Source organism: Ipomoea nil, unplaced genomic scaffold, assembly GCF_001879475.1.
Source record: "Ipomoea nil cultivar Tokyo-kokei standard unplaced genomic scaffold, Asagao_1.1 scaffold0211, whole genome shotgun sequence".
In the NCBI taxonomy this organism is placed as follows: Eukaryota; Viridiplantae; Streptophyta; class Magnoliopsida; order Solanales; family Convolvulaceae; genus Ipomoea; species Ipomoea nil.
This window is the reverse complement of record NW_017616639.1, coordinates 164692-186819: the sequence shown is the minus strand read 5'-3', so window position 1 is coordinate 186819 and position 22128 is coordinate 164692. Positions and strand designations below refer to the sequence as shown.

At 35.6% G+C, this 22128-nt stretch overlaps 1 protein-coding gene across 2 annotated transcripts in view; it reads left to right on the top strand.

Moving 5' to 3' along the window:
• The window catches only part of LOC109192267 (probable leucine-rich repeat receptor-like serine/threonine-protein kinase At3g14840), a 116587-nt gene that overhangs the window by 60094 nt on the left and 34365 nt on the right, over positions 1-22128 (top strand). Inside the window, exons 1-20 of one of the 2 annotated variants that reach the window (XM_019342848.1) lie at positions 15980-16102; positions 16314-16485; positions 17707-17778; positions 17890-17958; positions 18046-18117; positions 18226-18297; positions 18405-18476; positions 18575-18643; positions 18726-18797; positions 18873-18944; positions 19041-19138; positions 19771-19891; positions 20074-20136; positions 20280-20348; positions 20442-20480; positions 20588-20622; positions 20841-21223; positions 21305-21503; positions 21591-21767; positions 21929-22047. In XM_019342848.1, coding sequence (XP_019198393.1) covers positions 16000-16102; positions 16314-16485; positions 17707-17778; positions 17890-17958; positions 18046-18117; positions 18226-18297; positions 18405-18476; positions 18575-18643; positions 18726-18797; positions 18873-18944; positions 19041-19138; positions 19771-19891; positions 20074-20136; positions 20280-20348; positions 20442-20480; positions 20588-20622; positions 20841-21223; positions 21305-21503; positions 21591-21767; positions 21929-22047 — 2148 coding nt within the window. In that variant the 5' untranslated portion in view covers positions 15980-15999. Of the gene's footprint in view, positions 1-15979; positions 16103-16313; positions 16486-17706; positions 17779-17889; positions 17959-18045; positions 18118-18225; positions 18298-18404; positions 18477-18574; positions 18644-18725; positions 18798-18872; positions 18945-19040; positions 19139-19770; positions 19892-20073; positions 20137-20279; positions 20349-20441; positions 20481-20587; positions 20623-20840; positions 21224-21304; positions 21504-21590; positions 21768-21928; positions 22048-22128 lie in introns of those variants that run through there. The other variant, XM_019342843.1, reaches the window with a different exon arrangement.

Below are 22128 nucleotides of genomic sequence, written 5' to 3'. Positions count from 1 at the left end.
GAAAGAAGGAAATAAAATAAATATCTAATGTAGGAGCAGAATTATTATAGCTGAAGAGAAGAAAGATAATATCTTCATTAACACAATACTTGATTACATTGATGTCTTTATATAGGCTAAAGATCAAAGATCATGCACTGAAAGTTAGGATCACGTCCCCAATTCTATTAACGTGCATGAAGACTAACATAAAAATAGGAAGACTAATATTATTATTGACTAGCCCAAATAAAACAATACTAATTTAAACTAAATATCAGAATTAAATATACTAACAATTTCCACTACCGGCACCTAAAGCCCGGTTAGGTCGGCCACGCCACCATCGGCATTGTTAAACCTGGGAAAAGTCCCGGCATCAAGCCCTACTAAGTAGGTAATTTTGGTCTCCGGACCAATCAGACGAGGCTCCGACCATACGACCGCAATGTCGCGTAAACTATAGACCAGTCCATGGAAGCATGTCCGACCAACAGACCGCAATGTCACGTAAAGTATAGTCTGGTCGTCACCGATGTGGGCATAAGCCCGAGCATACGACCGCAATGTCGCGTAAACTTTATATACGACCACAATGTCGCGTAAACTTTATATACGACCGCAATGTCGCGTAAACTTTACATACGACCGCAATGTCGCGTAAACTTTAAATACAACCGCAATGTCGCGTAAATTTTAAGTACGACCGCAATGTCGCGTAAACTTTATATACGACCGCAATGTCGCGTAAACTTTAAGTTCCGGTCATCGTCACCGGTAAGGAAGAGGTTCCTTCAGCTCCGGTCTTATACCGATAAGGATGAGGTTCCTTCAATTCAGGTCTTAGGCTGAAAAGGACAAATGTCCTCCAGTTCCAGTCGTGTGATAAGTCCGGTTATACCCGCCACCAGCTCGGTTAGCCCGAGATCACATCTTAGCTTTAAGCCCTACGATGTAGGCATTTTTCGATCGGATTAGGTTGTCCTTGCCACCACTGGTGTTGTCAGTCCAGTTAGGTCGACATTGGCACCACCGATTGAGTAGCTAAGTTCGGTTAGGTTGGCATTGCCACCACTGGCGCTCTAAGTTCGGTTAGGTTGGCATTACCACCACCGGCCCAGTCAGCGCGAGATCATATCTCGGCCTTAAGCCCTATGAGGTAGGCAGTTGAGCCCGCGAGGTCGGGCATCCCATCCTGAGTTAAACCAATCTTTTTGCTTGGTAAAGATTGATCGCTGGATCACGTTTAAAACCCGATCGCTGGATCGGCGGTGTGCAAACCCTCTATATGTTAGAGATCCTATCTCTTGATCGGTAAGTATAGATCTCGTAAAGTTCCAAAAGTAAAACCGATCGGGTCACTTCCCGATCATCGACGCTGTGAGTGTAGTCTGATGCATCGGCATCATGAGATCAGTCGGGTCATTTCCCGATCGCAATCAGAGTTGCAAAGAAAACTCAAGAAGCTATCGTATCTACTCCCTTATGTTAACGATTCTCGCAACTAAGGGAGTGGGGGGTTACGCTGGTGGAGTAGCTCGTTCGCTTAGCTAAAGTATTTCCCGGGCAGATCAGCTTTCCCGGTCTCGTCGTCATTTTCCAATCAAAATGACCTTCCCGGTCTCGTTTTCGTTAGACCATCGGGTCTCCTAATGTCAAATCGTAGAAAGTTCGATCCCTAAATCACATATTAGTCCAACCTCCCGGTTGCAGCTAGCAGTTCAGTCGCTAGATCGGTAGAAATCCGGTCTCTTATGCCGTGCCGCAAATCCATTCCCATGATTGGTAAAGTTAGATCCCCCGATCGCAATTAATCCGACCTCTCGATCGCACCCAGCAACCCAGTCGGTAGACTGGTAAAGTACACCTCTAGATCGCAGCTAACCTGATCTCCCGATCTTAGTTAGCTTCCCGGCTGCTCGATCGGTAAAGATTAGACCTCTTGAATTGTGTTGCAAAACCGACCCCTAGGTCGGGCAACCCCCCTATTTTTAGTCCACCAGACTGCGTTTAGTGTTGTGTTCTTTTTTCCTTGGCTAAAAAATTTTCATACTGGGTTTTTTTTATTAGCGTAAGGTTTTTAACGAGGCAACCGGCGTAAGTCACAGACCGTATAATCAATGCTAACTCATCGTCAAGGCACGGATTGGGAGGGGGGGGGGGGGCTTCTTGATGGGGAATTTGCCCCCAGTTCAGGCTCCCCGTACGCTCTGTGCTCTTATTTGGGTCGGGTCAAACGGTTCGGGTCGAGGTTAACGACGGGTCAAGGTTAAATCCATCTTGGTTGCACCTATATAAGGGGACTTGACCCTTCATTTTAGGGGCTCCTCCCCTTCATTTCCACAGAACACTCCCTCTCTCTAGCTTGTAGCTCTCCCCTCTCTCTAAACAAACTCATGAACAACACTAATGAAAGAGGTTCATTTTGCTATACACTCTATTGTCTACTACCTTGTTCATACATATTACATACAGTACATACATCCTATATACGCAAGAATTAGTACTATCATAAGCTATGCAATTTATGAATGTCTTAAATTCATACTTTTTCCTTACACATGCATTTTGGTATTTTTGTTTGTTGCTCATTATATTATTGAGTCAATTTGGTCACTTCTGCAATGATCGTTTGTGCTTAGGTGACTTGACAAGAAAATTATGTTTGATCCGAACATTGAGCTATTTGATCAAGATTTCAAGTCACCATAGGATGATGATATTTTTGTGAGGCAAAATGAAGAAAAGAAGATTGAACAAAACTCTTTCATGTGTTAAATATTTGGGCCTTAATGGTCTTGATGATATAGGCAATTAAATGCAAAGGCAAAGCAAAAATAAGTAAGGTGGCATTTTAGGACCAAATTGACACTATCTCAGTATTTTGACCATATCTCAGCATAGGAATGTACAAATCACGTGATTCTTGTGCCATTGGAAAGTTAACTCGAAGCTCTACAACATTCATGAAGACCATAAGACTATTTAAAAGGTTTCGAGGGTGGAAAATAGCCTAAAAGTAAGATAATTTGTGCAAGAAGCATTAACATTTTGCCTGGTGGCCACGGGCATGGCCACAACCCAGTGTGTCAATTTTTCTGGCCATGGGATTGGCTGTGGCCTCGGCTGCACCCGTGGCCTTGCAACTTTTTAAAGTCATTTTGACCTTGTTTTAATTAAAAGGAGATTTTTTTCATTCAAGAACACAACTTCATTTCCCCTTCATTTCCTAGTTTGGTTGTGCTCTAATATAGCTTAGATTAGTGTACATTACTTTTTCTCTCTATTTCCAAGCTCAAGAACATTGCAAATCTTGGATTCTAGGCTTCAATATAGAAGTTTTCTTATTCACCTTTTTCCTTTATTTTTCACTAATGCTTTTAATTACTTCTTTAATTTTGTGTATCTATTTTCATATTATGAGTAGCTAAGTGCTTTAGGACTTGAATTCGGTTTGATTTCTTGCTATTGATGCTTAGTTGAATTGTATTGCATGAAGGGGATTATTTGTGTGTTCTAGGGTTGTTTTGTGATCTTGATTTTTGTGAACTGTGTATAATTATTGGATCCCAATTATATGCTTTATTTGGAGTGTGTTTGTTCCTACGAGAGTAGAGCTTGTACACTAGCTACAAATTCACACACTTGATGTCCAATACAAGAGTATTTCGGGTGTCAAAGAGAATTTATGCTCTGTATTCTTTTGGACACTCATGTGCATCTCACTTACCGTATTCCTTGCTTCAATTCCCTAATCCTTATGTGAGACAAAAGACTTATTCAAAGCCTTTCCAACTCCATTTTCCTAATTCTAATGGACACACTTTGAGAATCAATTATTTATTCACCTATTATTCATTTTGTGCGTATAATATATCAAATTAAATCTCTCACTAAGGAGAACCTGAATCTACTTCAACCCAATCCAAAATCAGAAGTGAACCCCAGTAAAAATTATACCACAAAATGACAACTTTAAATGCAAAATAGCTAATTTTCCCAACAATATATTACCTAAAAAAATTGAATTGTAAAACTTTACATAAGTATTAATTATTATACAAGTTGGTCTTATAAAAAAATAAACATGGATCAAATGGGGGAAAATAAAATATAAAAATAATACACATTATTTTTCTTGCATACCCCAAGTTTCTCCACCATTATTTGACCTTTTTGAATAAATAGATGGAATAGTACGAATTTCAAAAAAAAAAAAAAAAAAAAAAAAAAAAAAACAGATGGAGTAGTTCGTGTGGCTGTCTTGATCTCTTTTCCCTTATCTGATTTCATTTAAACTTGGCCTTCCTTGTTCAACTACCATGCATTATATTGTCTCCTACCCCATATTTCTTATACAATTAATGTAATTTAATTGGATTGAGACTTTGAGGGAAGTTGAGCTGTTGAGGTGGTCGATCAGGGAAAACTATACGAAAATCTTAAAAACATATTTTATTATATTGTATCCTACCCCATATTTCTTATACAATTAATGTAATTTAATTGGATTGAGACTTTGAGGGAAGTTGAGCTGTTGAGGTAGAGGTCGATCAGGGAAAACTATACGAAAATCTTAAAAACATATTTTATCCTATATTTATTAAGTGTGTGTAATTTTTGATTTTGTTTTAGTACGTGTAATTTATTTATTTAGTTATTCATTAACTTAGATAAGACAAAATGTAAAATGATAATTTTAATTTTTGCATGTATTTATTATGCATTATTTATTTATTTATTTTTTGAATGCTACTGACTCTGTTATGTTAGGAATATAGCGGAATAATGCGGAAGCGAAGAATCGAAAATTGAGAATTATAGAAGTTAAATAATTGAAATAAGGAAAATTATATAAATGACATATGAATAACGAACAATGGGAAAATATAAATATATATATATATATATATATATATATATATATATATATATATATATATATTAATCTCTTAAAGAGAATAAAAATGAATATATATATATATATATATATATATATATATATATATATATATATATATATATATATTAGTATCTACGTGAGAAAGAATAATAAAAAGGAATAAGAATGAAATCAATGATGAATTGATGTTGTGAATGAGTGAATTACAAAGCATCAACCTAATCTATTTATACAAAGTAAAATGAGAGAATTAAGTGGCATGAAGTAAAAGAACGTGTACAGACATGCTACGTGGGGGAGAAAGTTGCGGCAACAACAAATGCATTACATGTTGAGTGGGTCTTCTACAATAAATTTGAGCCACGTATTATTTTCTTAACAATCTCCACCTTGGATCAAATCCACTGTGGAATTAAAAATTGGAACAGCCCGACTAAAATCAAGCACTACTTGAACTTAGCAACAGGAAGAGCCTCGAAATAGCAGGATGGATCACCATCAACCTCCTGTGTGACTGAAAGAGCATAAGCAACTATATTGGTTTCATCATCACTAGCGTACCTAGCAGGTTTTTTAATTGTCCTCTTAGGACGATCCATAGCAATGAAATACTCTCGTTGTGGCTCGACGAGAGGTGCTGTGCTAGTAGATGCATCATCTTTAGTATTACCATCAGTGGTAGTAATACTGTCAATAGACCTGAACTCAAACTCCACATTCTCACCAGTACTCTGCGTCTCATCTGTACTGAGAACTTTTCCAGAAGAAAGTAGTGCATTTTCATCAAAAGTGATATCACGACTCAGAATGATTTTCTGAGAATCAGGAGACAAAAGACGATACCCTTTTGACTCAGAGGCATAACCAAGGAAAATGCATTTGACAGCTCTCGGGTTTAATTTACCCGTACTGGAATGAGCATAAGCAGGACATCCAAAAACTCTTAAGATAGAGTAATCAATAGGATTACCTTACCAAACTTCTTCTGGAATTTTGAAATCAAGGGATGAATGTGGAGATCTATTTACCAAATAGCAAGCAGTAGAAACGGCCTCGGCCCAAAAATCACGCTGTTTCCATAACCCAGCATTAGAGAGCATACAACGAGCTCTTTCCAATAGAGTCCTGTTCAAACGTTCGGCAACACCATTCTGTTGGGGTTTACCAGGCAAGGTCTTGTGCCTGGCGATTCCATTTGCCGCACAAAAGTCATTGAAATCTGACTCACAGAACTCCAAGCCATTGTCTGTCTTGAGCTTCTTGAATTTTTTACTTGTCTGAGTCTCAACAAGTATTTTCCACTTCTTGAAAATAGAAAATGCCTGATTTTTATGTTTCAGAAAATAGACCCAGACTTTACGAGAAAAGTCATCAATAATAGACATAAAATATCTACAGCCTCCCATAGACTGGAATTTGGTTGGTCCCCATAAATCGGAATGTATGTATTCCAATACATCTTTGGTACGGTGTGTAGCAGTAGAGAAACTAACCCTCTTTTGTTTCCCAAAAACACAATGCTCACAAAACTGTAATTTACCTGTACCTGAACCACCAAGGAAGCCTTTCTTGCTCAGGAGATGCATGCCTTTCTCACTCATATGCCCCAGACGCATATGCCATAATTGAGTGAGATCCGCATCAGACATCGATGAAGATACCGCTACTGAACCTGTCACAGTACTACCTTGCAAGATGTACAAGCTTCCGAAACGAGAAGCTTTCATAAGAACAAGAGAGCCTTTTAAGACCTTCAAAACTCCACCTTCAGCTATGTACTTACACCCCAGAGATTCTAAGGTGTCCAAGGATATCAGATTGCGTTTCAAATCAGGAATATACCAAACATTGGTAAGAGTCCTGACAACGTTATCATAAGTTTTAATCTGCACACTTCCAATTCCACTAACCTTGCATTGGGTATCATTACCCAGCAAGACAACTCCACCATCAACCAGTTCCAGAGAGACGAACCAGTCTTTGTGAGGACACATGTGGATGTACAACCAGAGTCCAGAATCCACTCGGTTTCGCTCCGTTTGCAACTGGAGCTAACAGATAACATAACATCGCCATCTGAATCACTTTCAACAACACTAGCTTCAGCTGACTTCTTTTCTCTCTCTTGCTTGTTTTTCAACTTGAAGCATTCAGTCACATCATGACCATGCTTCTTGCAGTACTTACAGGATTTGTTGGACTTATGTCCTTTGGACTTGGATCTAGAATTTTTATTGCTACTCCCTGATTCAAGTGAACGACCCCTTACGCAGTCAAGCCTTCACCTTTGTCCTCCGACTTAATTTCAATGTCAAACTTTTCTTTGGACAACAGGTTTGACTTAACACTGTCAAAAGTAAGGGTATTACTACTATTACCATACAGCATAATTTCTTTGAAATGCTTGTATGATTTAGGGAGAGAGACAAGCAATAAAACAGCGCGATCCTCATCTTCAATTATGACATCAATATTTTCCAAGTCCAATAAAATAGAATTGAATTCATCCAAGTGAGATTTAATAGAAGTACCTTCCGTCATACGGATTGTGTACAGACGCTCCTTCAGGCGTAGCGTGTTCGCCAGAGTTTTGGCCATGTAAAGCGTATCCAGCTTGGACCATAAATCTGACGCAGTCGTCTCACTTACTACCTCACGTAGAACCTCTTTAGACATGTACAAAAGAATGGTTGAACGTGCCTTGTCATACAAATCTTCCCAAGTTTCATCTGTCATTGTAGCTGGTTTCTTCTTCTTCCCAGCTAGCGCTTTCTTCAAACCGTTCTGTGTTAGAACGGCTTCCATCTGAACCTTCCAGATAGAAAAGCTAATTTTCACGTCGAACTTCTCGATATCGAACTTAGTAACAGTCGACATTTTTGAAAATAATTCTCAATTAAACCGCTCTGATACCACTTGTTAGGAATATAGCGAAATAATGCGGAAACGAAGAATCAAAAATTGAGAATTATAAAAGTTAAATAATAGAAATAAGGAAAATTATATAAATGACATATGAATAACGAACAATGGGAAAATATATATATATATATATATATATATATATATATATATATATATATATTAATCTCTTAAAGAGAATAAAATGAAAATATATATATATATATTAGTATCTACGTGAGAAAGAATAATAAAAAGGAATAAGAATGAAATCAATGATAAATTGATGTTGTGAATGAGTGAATTACAAAGCATCAACCTAATCTATTTATACAAAGTAAAATGAGAGAATTAAGTGGCATGAAGTAAAAGAACGTGTACAGACATGCTACATGGGGGAGAAAGTTGCGGCAATTACATGTTGAGTGGGTCTTCTACAATAAATTTGAGCCATATATATTATTTTCTTAACATGTTACAATTTAGTATTACCAACACTGAGACTCAAGTTCGCACATTTCCATATAAAAGTGCAATATTGGTGCCATTAGACCACAAGGTTGAATGCACGTTAACTTATACAAAAAGATGATGCAAAACATAGAACCAAAAATTAAAGTAAACACAAATGCATTTTCTGAATTTGGGTTGAGTCACTTGTGCAAAACTCATGAATGAATAATAATCTATCTGCAATAAATATACACAAATACACAATGACACACACAGACCCACCTAGACAATTATATTTTCTCAGAATGAATAATAACATGTACTGGTGACTCGGAAAATATTTTATAAGAGACTCGAAAAGCTTTTTTTGTACTAGCGTGTGAGTTGTCTAGAGTGAGTCGCCGTTGACTTCTCAAAAGGCCGTGGGCAATGATATGATCATATATCGGCTCCACATGCAAGAGATTGTGGAGGGGTAGTTTAGTTTAAGCCAAACCCCTACTCATGAGTTAATTTTTGTGGTTGAGTTTTGGACTTGACTTGAGCGACATATCAATGAATTAAAAAATTAACAGAATTCATGACATGTGTCACATACAATTTAGTTTATTTGTCCTGTTTTTTTTTTTTTCCACAATCTTTTCAATTTTATTTTTCCAATAGAAAAAGAGAAAGTTGTAATTTATGTCCCTCTATAATATGTCAATTTATTATCAATGTCACCCCTGAATTATTAGTGGTGTAAATGTTGTCCCTCGATTTTCAAAACGATACATATATTGCCCCTCCCATACCATACGGGATGGGCAATATATGTACCGTTTTAAAATTTGAGGGGCAACATTTACACTTGGGAGGGGCAATATATGTATTGTTTTAAAAATTGAGGTGCAACATTTACACCACTAATAATTGAGGTGTGACATTGATAATTGACATATTATGGAGGGGCATAAATGACAATTTTTTCATAGAAAAATGATGGCAAAACATAAAACATATTCCTCAACATTTATTTTCCATGTTATTTTTCAAGTCAAAAATAAAATGTTATTTCAAATTCAAGTTTTTTATTTTTATTTTAACCTACAAATGCTAGTCATAAGTGATAATATATAATATCGTGTGGTGCAGGCATACATGTGTGACAGATTGGGTTGGTGATATCTAAATTTTATTTTGAATATTCAACATTTCGAGTGATATTATTCATGTTTTAATTCAAATCATATGAATAACATCTAGAAATGACAATGGGTCATGCATGTAATACTGAGTACCCTACACTCCCAAACCTTAATAGGTTTGGTTTAGGTTGAAAAAGTAATAGTTGTCATGAATTTAAGTAGTAGTGAAGCCTTGGCACTCGATACCAGATAGTGTGTATACATATATTAAATGCATGGTTTCGAGATGGTTTTGCACACCTTAGGTCGGACACTCGGACCTAGCACCTAATCTTTAGCCTAGGAGACAGTTAATGTCATTGCTAGCACTCCACGAGTAGGGAGGAGGGCATCGCCAAGGACGGGACCCCAATTAGGAGTGGGCGTCGGTTCTGTTCGGTTTGGGTGATACTTGAATTTTATTTCGAATATTAAAAATTTTAGGTGATGTTTTTGACACCCAATATCATAATCAAATTTAATTCGGATATATTTGATTCGGATAAATTTATTTCGGGTTAGTTTGGATATATTCAAATTTTTATTTTTATCAATTTTAAATTTTTTAAAGATTTTATTATTTTTGTATCTATATTTTTCCATATACTATCAAACTAAAAATAAGACAAAATACTAATTACTAATTAAGAGACTGATGAGAATTAATATAGTATTAATTATGAAATACAATTAAAATTAAATATATAATTTATATTATTATATTTATAATAAAATTTCGGTTAGCTCAGGTTTCGATTCGGGTATGGATAAATTTTTAGCACCTGATATCCGACCTAAATTTATATTTGGATATACCAAATTTTAACATATCTGAACCGATAATTATTCGGGTTTACTCGAAATTTAAAATTCAATTCGGGTTCAGGTGGTAGTTCGGATAATCCAAATTATGCCCACCCCTATCCCCAATGCAAGGAGCTCGATGCTGCGACTAGGGCTGAAATGAGGGAACCCATCATGGAGGGGGCCCGAACCTGTTCATGAGAAGGCCGTTGATCATACCTCGATCATTAAGGGCTCGTAGGTTGGGTGGATAGGAGGCCCGGGACTCAATAACAACACATGGTAGTTACCCGTAGACAGGATACGTGGTCTCAATGCAAGTTGGAAGCTTTTAAGTCTAGACAAGAAACGCTAAAGTAAACAACAACATCCAAATGTCCTCACAGGCTAGGTAAGCAATTAGAGGAGGTAAGAAAACACCATTTCTTCATCTTTTGTGGGCATGGAAGTAGGGAAGGCGGTCCAAGCAAGACATCGTGCCTCAATAAAAAAAAAAATAAAAAAAAAAAAAAAGTCACACGGGTTTTTATGTAGCGAAGGCGAACCAAGAAGCTTGTATGTAGGGAAGGCGGCTCATCGAGCCGCATGTAGGGAAGACAGTAAAACATCATCATTTTTGAGCCCGCAAGTAGGGAAGACGACCCAGCAAGGCGTCGTGCCTCAAAAGAAAAAAAAAAAAAAGAGAGAAATACATCCTTTGAGAATGGTAGAAAGCTCGCAATGAGGGGGTCTTCAGGAACAACGGGAGGAATTTGGAGGAGGTGGTGGAAAAAGCTTCCAGGCTCGCCCAAGAATCCAGGTTCCTTCTCAGGGGGCTAATAAATTTAATTGGAAAGATGAATTGGGTAGGTGGGGTAGTGGTCTCCGCCAGAGGAAGCTAAGGTTGGGTGAAATTGAACATTGACGGGGCTAGAAAGGGAGACTCGGGTTGGTCTAGCGCGGGAGGTTTGGTGCAGGACCATCACCATGGGATGTGGCTTGCTGGTTATATGGTCAACATCGGGATCACGAGCAGCTCATCGTTGAACTGTAAGAGAAAGCTTGCAGCTTGTCAAAGAGAGGTCTTGGGAAAAGTGATTGTTGAGTTGGATTAGAGTAATACTACATGTACTCCCACTTTCTACTCCATTTTGTACTCCCTGCTGAAGTGTCATTATTTGATTGGTTTAAATAACAAAGTGGACCACTGTTTTTCTTCATTCACTTGAATTTATTGGTACAAGTGGCGGGAGTTTATACTCCATGGGAGTACATATAGCATTTTTCGTTGGATTAAGCTATGGTCAAAGCCATGACAGGTGATAGACAGCCATATCCTGATCTGGACATCATGGGTTCGGAGTGTCGGAATCTAATTGAGAGTTTGGGGAGAGCGACGATTATTCCTGTTTGAAGGGAGGGCAACAAGTGTGCTGATAGACTAGTCAATTTTGGGTGAAGGCTAAGTAGCAATTGGAGGACTACCATTTTGAATGCTCCACCAGATTGGTTAACGGAACTTCTCCATGCGGACACTAGAGGGGTTAGTGGGTTACTACTCGGAGAATTACTTATCAGGGGCTCTAGGCCCCTTCCATTGCACAACAAAAAAATTAAATAAATAAATAAAATAAAACCCCACTCTAAAGTAGATTTATGATAAATAAGAGAAATCAAAATAATCAAATAGACTAGCTACCTCTAGCATGGCTTCTTATTAAATTATATTGGGAAAATGATCAAATAGAACTTTAAACTTTATACATAAGAATAATTAGCCTCTTAAATTTTTAAAAGTTATTATTTTTGTGCATCTAAACCTAATCGTACTATCTACCGGCAATTAGGGTCGTTATGGCGACCAACAATCATTCCATAGTCCCCGGTCACTGAATTTGGTCACCGAAACCTTAATTACCGGTTATTATTGGTAGATAATAGGCTATTGAGACTAGATGCACAAAAATGAAAATTTGATGTATTTAATTACAAATTTTTAAGCCAAGCATCTTGTGCTTAAATGGCATGTATAGTGATCTCTTTCATGTGGGAGGTCATGAGATTGAGACTCAGTGGAGGTGTTATTGACTCTTTGTGCTTCATTAGGTTGAAGAGTCAGTAGCATTTAAAAAACAAATTACAAATTTTTAAAGTTCATCATGACCTAATTACTTTTTCATATAAAGTTCAATAGTCAATTTAACTCTTTTCCCAATTATATTATTTAAAAAGATATTGAAATATCTTTATGCATGGAACAATAATACCATATGTGTTATTAATAGAAGCTTCTTTTTTTTTTTCTTTTAGGAACTTCAATATTGAAGACTATACCAACGAAGAGTAAGACTTATGCAGCATGTCCCTTGGTCGTTCCACATGTATTAGACTTGGTTTTTCCACACGTCTTAGATTTGGTTTTTTCACATGTCTTATATGGTTCTTTGTCATTGTTTCACACTTGAGATCTCCAAATTAAATTCAAAATTATTTGCTACCGAGTATTTCTTTACAAGGAAGTATCTTGGGAAACCACCATTGACTTTAATTTGCTGCCTCATAACATTCTGATTCTTTGTCATTGTTTCACACTTGAGATCTCCAAATTAAATTCAAAATTATTTGCTACCGAGTATTTCTTTACAAGGAAGTATCTTGGGAAACCACCATTGACCTTAATTTGCTGCCTCATAACATTCAAACCTGAAAATGTATGGAATTTACAAGGGGTGGCCTAGTACATAGGTGTGACATCATATTTAAAAGTTACAAGTTCATTTCTGGCTAACACTTTATCAATTAAACTCGTCATATGATCTTTCCTATGCGTACCTTTAGATAATTGTAGCAGGTTTCACCCAAAAAAGAAAAAAAAATGAAATCAATTTTCTTCACTTTTTTTTTTTTAATACTATTGACTCTATCCTGTGACCTTATCTCAAGGGGAGTCACAGAGGTGTCATCTAAGCACAATGTGCTTGGCTCTTAATTCTCTAAAGAAAACTTCTAATTTCGCCTCTAGCTAGTTAGTGTTTTTGGGAGTCTCGCATCGTTTGTATCAAAATAGTAACAATAATAATATTTCGTGGTACATTTTAATGAATAAGATGGGAAGTAATTATAGTCCACTTTACTTTAATTTCATTGTTCATGCACGTCTGGCATGCAGATTGAAATCATGAAATGTATTCATTGGTTATTGGGAAGTAAAGAAAGGTTGAAAACAATGAATTTTTTATTTGGAAAAATACTTGGTGTACTCTCATTTTATACTCTCAACTTGTACTCCCTCTTACATGTTTTTGATATAGACATTTTTCTGTGGACCCATATGTTGAAAATAACCAATCCTAACTTACCACATCAGGGAGTAGAATTTGGGAGTTCATGTAGTAGAACTCTTTTATTTGTTGACTTGGAAGACTTGGAGCCATATTCATCTAAACTTATATTCCAAGAAATTTACTCAGTACGGAGTATAAAATATTCAGCTATTTATATTTGTTGCTTGAGCCAGTTAACTATAAACGATTTACATTTTTGTAGTTACTTAATACACCTACTATTAGATAATGGATGTAAATTTCCCTTATCACTTAATATATATATATATATATATATATATATATATATATATATATATGGGCATGAAATTAACTTAGTTAAGCTTATGCTTAAAAGTCTTGTATTTCATAATCTTAATCTCCGGCCGCTTCCTAATTAAAACACATTTATACACAACATATACAAATATATACAATAAACATAATTGAACTTCTTCCAAAAGGTTGAATCCTCAACCCTAAGGGTTCCCCACACCCCAACCCGAAAGAGTATTTGAGAAGATTTAAATCACTGGCGACTTTTTTGTTTTTTAAGTTATGTTATATCATCATGAGACAAAATATAATTACTACTTCTAAAGTTTAGAACAAAATATAATAATGGCACAAGAATCACTAAGGGGGTGTTTGGTAAATAGTTATTAGCTGATTGAGTTAGTGAGTTTGACTAGATGATAGCATTTGCAGATTGTAGAAATATATTTGATAAATTAGTTGTAAGCTAATAGTTGATTACATGCAAAATGATTTTCTCAAAAAACTACTTTAAATTTTAGCGTTTTAGAATAATAAACCGTTACAAAAAGTTAATTAATCAAACACTCATATTAGTTGTTTAACCAAATCAAACAACTAATGATGGTTAAACAAATCAAAATGGCTTTTAAGTATATTAAAAATGGCTTTTAAGTATATTAAAAATCATTCCCCGCGGGCCGCGGGTTTAAGATTGTATCTTGCTCAATAGTCAAAACTCAATCGTTATGCTGTGCATCCGTATGCACCATGCATGGTGCATACGGATGCCAAAACGACGTCGTTTTATTAAAAAACGCGCGTCTCCCCTTTAAAAAAAATTCAGGTTCGATTCCCAGCAACAACATTATATTGTTCATTCATTCTGGAATTTTAGTTCATAGATTATGGAATTATAGTTCATTGATTATGGAATTATAGTTCATCGATTATGGAATTGTAGTTCATCGATTCTGAAATTTTAGTTTATAGATTATGGAATTTTAGTTCATTCATTCTGGAATTTTTAGTTCATAGATTAGATTATGGAAATATAGTTCATCGATTATGGAAATATAGTTCATCGATTATGGAAATATAGTTTATCGATTATGGAAATATAGTTCATCTGTTGTTGCTGGGAATCGAACCTGATTTTTTTTTTTAAGGGGAGACGCGCGTTTTATTAAAACGACGTCGTTTTTGCATCCGTATGCACCATGCATGGTGCATACGGATGCACAGCATAATTTGCCGTCAAAACTCATATTCTTTAACCAAACAATAAGGCCATATATATGTCATGATTTTTGGGTCCACTTGCACAGATTTCATTGACTCATATATGCTCAAAATTATGCCCTGGACCCGTGTCCACAATAATTGTGGACACGGGCCCAAAACGACGTCGTTTTAAAAAAAAAACGCGTCATTTAGTTAAAAAAATAAAAAATCGTGCGTGTTTTGCCGTTAACGGCGTTATTTTTTTTTTTTTTGGATTATGAATGTACAGTTATGCCGTTATGAATGTACAGTTATGCAATTATGAAATTATGAACACAGAGCTCTAACATTATGAACTTACAATTATGAACATATAGTGATAAAATTTATTAACATGGAGCTTTAAAATTGTGAATATAGAGCTTCGAAGATTATGAATGTACAGTTATGGAGTTATGAATGTACAGTTATAGAGTTATGAATCTACAGTTATGGAGTTATGAATCTACAGTTATGAGTTTATGAATCTACAGTTATGGAATTATGAATGTACAGTTATTGATCGAATTATAAACAAAGAGCTCTGACATTATGAACTTACAATTATGAACATATAGTGATAAAATTATGAACATAGAGCTCTAAAATTGTGAACATAGAGCTTCGAAAATTATGAATGTACAGTTATGGAGTTATGAATGTACAGTTATGGAGTTATGAATGTACAATTATGGAGTTATGAATGTACAGTTATTAACATATAGTAATAAAATTATGAACATATACGAAGAGGTCTGAAATTAAAAAAAAAAAAAAAAAGATAACAGTGCCTAACGGCATTGTTACCCGTGTCCAACATGCATGCTGGACACGGGTCCAACGCATAACGATTGCAAGTGCTGTTTTCTTCAATTCTTTCAATCTATTCTATCTTTATTTATTATGCAGATCAGAGCAAATGTATTAAATAACACACTCATCGCAGCTGATCTTCCCCAGCCAGAACTCAGCCATGTCAGCGGCCATGTTCATAATCTTCATACCAATTATACTACTCTCCTTCAATAATGCAACATTTGTTGAAGCACAGAGTGGGCATCTTCCTCCAGATGAATGTGAGCCCCCTTAATTAGCTCTTTGATCTGTTGTTTTCTTGGTGGTTATGAATTGAAGGAATTTTCTCTAATACTCACTCAGTAGTCATTAACCCCTCAACTCTCTGATCTGTTGTTTTCTTGGTGGTTATGAAGGAATTTTCTCTAATTTTCTCTAACATTCAAATTACATATTTATTAACACCAAGCTTTTGCTTCATGCATTTCGAAGTGAACGCACTTAAGGAAATAGCTGAAGAAATGGAGAAGAAGGATTGGGATTTTACACTAAATCCTTGTGACAACAACTCTAACTGGATGACACCACATATGACTCTGTACTACACTAATACTCTCACTTGCAATTGTAGTTTCCCTGGTGGTATTTGCCATGTACAAAGCATGTAAGCTCTTCCTTCTATCCTACTCTCTTTGCCCCATCCAGTTCTTCGAATGACCATCACAGTCTCACAAAATCATTTTCTATTGCCACTTTATAGATCACAGTCTCCACCAGATCTCTTGTTTGCAGAAACACCAGTGGTGAATTTTGTTTAAGAATTTTTCCCCTATTTTGTTTGTGAATTATAATAATGCTAATATGGAGTAGAATTTGCCAGGATATGTTGACGAAAATAACCTTGCTTTGAAGTATACAATTCTGCTCATTTTCCTACTCATTTTTTGGAAAGTGAACTAAATATACGAAGACAGTTTTCTGTTGAACGCTAGAAAGAAAAATGTTTTATGGAAAACGAGTAATTTCGAGGATGAGCTGGCCGATCCTAACATCATTTATGTATTAGGACAAAGCCCCCTCCTCAGATAAACACTACTGAAAATTATGAAATTTCCGACCACCTGAATGTGATCTTAAATCAAGTCGAAAGCCTTGTTCCGACCACTTTTGGTATCCGAAAAAACCTTTATTGCTATTTCCGACCACTTTTTGGTATCAACTTGATTTAAGATCACTTTCAGGTGGTCGGAAATTCCATAATTTCCAATAGTGAAAGATGTCTTCGGGGCTACTCTTACGGCAAGAACAACTTCTTCTATTGTTATTTTTTTGGCGAGTTCGGCCAGGATCGCTTGGTAAGCAAGCAATCCGTTAAACCGCGCCAACTCTCTATTCCATTTCTACCTTTTTTAAAGTCACGATCAGAATGAAAGGTGAGGTAGTTCGCTGGTTCAAGTCCAGCTCGTGACAAGAATTTATCTGATTCATTGAACGGTATCTCTTCGCCGTGGTTCCACTTGTCATATATTCAAGAAGTCAATTACCTTTTCTCTTTGATCGGGATCCAGAAGTCATTTTCTTGCTTTCCAAACTGACCCTTAAATTAAATGAAGTCTCATTTTACTCTTAACCATGAATCACAATAGTTGGGCACTCATTATACACACTTTTGGAATAGGAAATGCTTGAGAGTTTCTCACTAATAATTAGATGAAAGAAATATATATATTTTTTAAAAAATCACCCCTAGAGAACAATGATTCGATCTCCATGACGGGTATGGTGTAGGAAATAAAGTGATTATTCTACAAGAAATGATTGATTTCAATATGTTGTTAGTAAAGTCTTACATACATAATAGTCTCTATTTTTTGTTTGTAAACAGAGTTTTAATTGGACAGGATCTACAAGGTGTCCTCCCTCCTTCCTTGGTGAAGTTACCCTTTCTCAAGAAAATGTAACAAGACACTTTCTATATGCATAAGCCATAATCTGCTCTACTTATTGGCATATATATATATATATATGTATATATTTTTTGCTTGATTAATAGTATTATTTACTGTAGTGATCTGAGGCGCAACTACGTAAGTGGTTCAATTCCCCTTGAATGGGCTTCTACCAAGTTGGAAAATATGTAAGTTGTGTTGTGTATTATAACCTATGCTATACAGGTTTAAGCCATCTGCTCTTCCATGCATGCTAAAGTTATGAAATTTTGCAGCTCTGTTGGTGCGAATCGATTGTCTGGGCCGATTCCAAAATACTTAGGAAATATAACAACTCTTGTACTATTGTATGTTCCCTTGCTCCTTTCACTCTACTTGCACAAGTAAAACTGTTGTTAACTTTATATGAGGAACTTATTGTTTGGGTTTTGTTGTAACAACAAATGAAATTACAGAAGCTTGAGGGACAATATGTTCAATGGAACTGTTCCACCAGAGCTTGGGAATCTAGCCAACTTAAAGTATCTGTAAGCTTTTGTTAATCATTCTCATCACTGGCTGAATATAATATTGGTTAAATTTTAAATTTTTGTTATCGCTTATTTGATGCTCTCTCTGTTTTTGCTGTCTGTAGCTATCTTAGTGGTAATACTCTCACAGGTGAACTGCCAAAAGAACTTAATGCTCTCACAAATTTGACTGAGCTGTAAGTGCATCATGCATGTATATTCACCTCTTTAATTTGTTGTTCTTCTATACTTTATGTTGACTTGTCATCTGTCCTGGCCGGGGAAATCAATACAGTAGCCTCAGCAATAATAACTTCGCTGGGAAATTGCCTAGCTTTCAACATTTGAAAAGCCTTCTTTGGCTGTAAGCATTCCTATCTAAAACTTCATAACTGAAATTTATGGATGAAATCATTTTTTTAATGAGAAGCATATATGATTGGCAGAGATCTTGAAGCAAGTGGTTTTGAAGGACCCATACCTGAAAATAACTTTGTACCGACAGGCTTGGAGATACTGTGAGTTAAGATTTCCATTTTCTACGGTCAAGATTAACGAACTAAAATATAATTATCAACAACACAAACTTGCAGTAGAATCAGTGACCTAAATGGAGGTGTCTCGAGTTTTCCAACATTAAATGAGATGACAAACATGACAGTGTTGTGAGTAATGCATTTTCTTTTCAAAAATATGAACTTAAGTTTCATAATTCCACTATGAAGTGAAGTTATTTATGCAAAAAATAATTTTTGGTGCAGGATGTTGAGTAGGTGTAACATTTCTGGGAATTTACCAGATTTACATCATATGACAAACTTGGGACTGATGTCAGTAACTACATTTCTGAACTACTTTTGTGAGGAAATTGATTCTTTTTTTCCATATCTTAGGGATTGAATATAGTTGAAGTTTGGTTATTGTACTGAAAAATCATGTCAATAAATAAATTATCCAATAATTATTTGAGAATTTTTTTCGTTAGTGTAATTCTGTTATTTTTTATTAGAGGATTATAATTCCATGTTCTGCTTCCTCAACTTATTAATATCATATAGGGAAAATTGTAAAAAATGTCCCTCTATAATATGCCAATTATCAATGTCACCCATGAATTATGAGTGTTGTAAATGTTGCCCCTCAATTATCAAAATGGTGCACATATAGCCCCTTCCGTAATGGACCTGTGGTTTCCCACCACTGTCCCTCGCTGGTACTTCGAATCGAGGGAGGGAAAAAACAATTAAATTATATATTTACTCCGACTTAACGGTGTCGTACACTAACGGGGAACCACATGTCCGTTACGGGAGGGGCTATATGTGCACCGTTTTGATAATTGAGGGGCAACATTTACACCACTCATAATTCAGGGGTGACATTGATAATTGGCATATTATAGATGGGCATTTTTTACAATTTTCCCTATCATATATTAGAATTCTTAAGTTGATATACTTCTCTGCTTACCTGTTTTGTTATGATATTGAGTTTGCAGAGATTTGAGCTTTAATAATCTCGAAGGAGGGATTAGTGGTCTTCAGGGTCTTCAAGGTCTTCAAGGGCTTCAAGGGCTTAAAGAGCTTGAGCTTGATGAGAAAATGCAGTACTTGTGAGTAATAAATCAATTTTAATGTTAATGATTTTGCATAAGTAACTTCCTTTATATTTGGGCATTTTGTTCTAATAGAAATCTAATCAGCATTCTAGTTATCTTTGTGAGGATAACTTCTCTATTTTTCTTGTGTGCGAATTCAATATTACTAAATTGAATTTTGTTCTATTTGTTCTTAGGTTTCTAACGAACAATTCCCTTAGTGGGAAAATTCCTGAATGGGTTCTAAATCTAAACTCCAGGTAGTAAGTTTAGTCTTGTGATGAGTTTTATCAGAGTTATAATTTAATTTTTAGTATTATACGAGCTCTTTTCAACTACTCGTAATAAAAAAAAAAAAAAAAAAAAAACACTAATAGAATTTAAACGACCATGCAATATGCAGTTACATAGATCTTTCTTACAATAATTTTGAGGAGAGTTCCATGTCGCCAATTTGCAATCGGAAAAACCTGTAAGATTCTGTCTCTTATAAGCATCTACTGTTTCAAGTCTTCCTTCAACTATGGATCATTTTAGGCTTTTAGCTTTCTCATTTTCCCAGCAGAAACTTGTTCAAAAGCAATAACGGGGGCAGAGATAATGAGTAAGTTAATTTTAACATATATCCTCTAACAAACCATGAATATTATGTTGACACTCATAATGCGATTTAATCTCGAAAGGTTTCTGACTTCATCCCCTTTTGCATAGAGAAATTGGGAAGTGTCTAAAGAATTGCTCTAAAGGTAATCACATCACAATACTTTCAGTATATGCATCTTTCACAATGGTTGCAATTGATAAGCAGAAACGCTGTATGGTTAATGTCTAGCTAGGTTGTTGTTTCATTATTCTGCAGACTGGTATTCATTTCACATCAATTGCGGTGGAGGCAATGACAAGCAATACTCTTTAATGTTCCGTGTATGGATGATGTCTAGTTTGTTTTTTCATTTTACTGCAGATTGGTATTCATTTCACATCAATTGTGGTGGAGGAAATGTTTCGATTGGTAACACTACATATGAGGCAGATAAAGATTCTGTTGGCCCTGCCAAATATGTTTCCAACAGAGAGAACTGGGTAGCTAGTAATACAGGGTACTTTTCGTCTTGGGGTATAGATTCAACAGCGAATGACTATACCGCAACAAATATATCTGTCATCAATGTAAAAGACTCTGAAATATACAAGACTGCTCGTTTGTCACCATTATCTCTAACGTATTACGGGCGCTGTTTGGCAAATGGAAACTATATTGTGAAACTTCACTTTGCAGAGATAGTTATTAGAGATAATAGATCGTTTCAAAAATTAGGAAGACGCATATTTGATGTTTATATACAGGTTAACTCAAATTTTCAATTTAAATTGAGGACTTCAATGATTAAATGATGTGTTTGACTATAGTGATTTTATTTACTACAGGGTGAAATGAAATTAAAGGATTTTGAAATTAAAACCGAAGCACAAGGTGTTGATAAAGCCTTGGTTAAAGAATTTCAAACAATTGTCAGAGATAAAACTCTAGAGGTGCGCTTTGTATATGCTGGGAATGGATCACCAATAACAGGTCCAAGTAGAGGAACATACGGACCTTTAATATCTGCCATTTCTGTGGAATTTGGTAAAATTAGTTATGGCTTGCATATTTTTAATTAATAGCACATATTTATATATTTAGATTTTTATTAATATTTTTGTTACTTTGTAGCCAATTCTGTAGATTTCAAGCCTCCCAAACAGCAAAAGACTTTAATCAAGCCTCCCAAAAAGCGAAAGACTTTAATCATAGTTGGTGCAGTAACGTCTTCTTTGTTTCTTACTTCCACAATTCTCTGTTTTGTTTGGTGGAAGATCTACATAAGAAACAAGACCTCACTGGGAAGAGGTAATATATGAATTTAATTTCAATTACTTTTCTAATTTTGTATGAGAAATTTGGACGTTGTGACAATTTGTGCATGCAGTCATATGTGCCATCCATATTCAATCCCAAAACTCAGTCTTTCTTGCACAAAAAATTTCTTCAATGTCATTGTCCTTGTACAGAACTACGAGGTCTTGATCTGCGAACAGGTCTATTTACCTTCACACAAATTAAAGTCACAACAAACAACTTTGATGTTGCAAATAAGATTGGGGAAGGTGGCTTTGGGGCTGTCTACAAGGTATAGAGAAATACAAATATCCATACTATGTGTCTATATATTACTTCGTGCCTTGACACCTTTTACTTTTGGACTTATTAT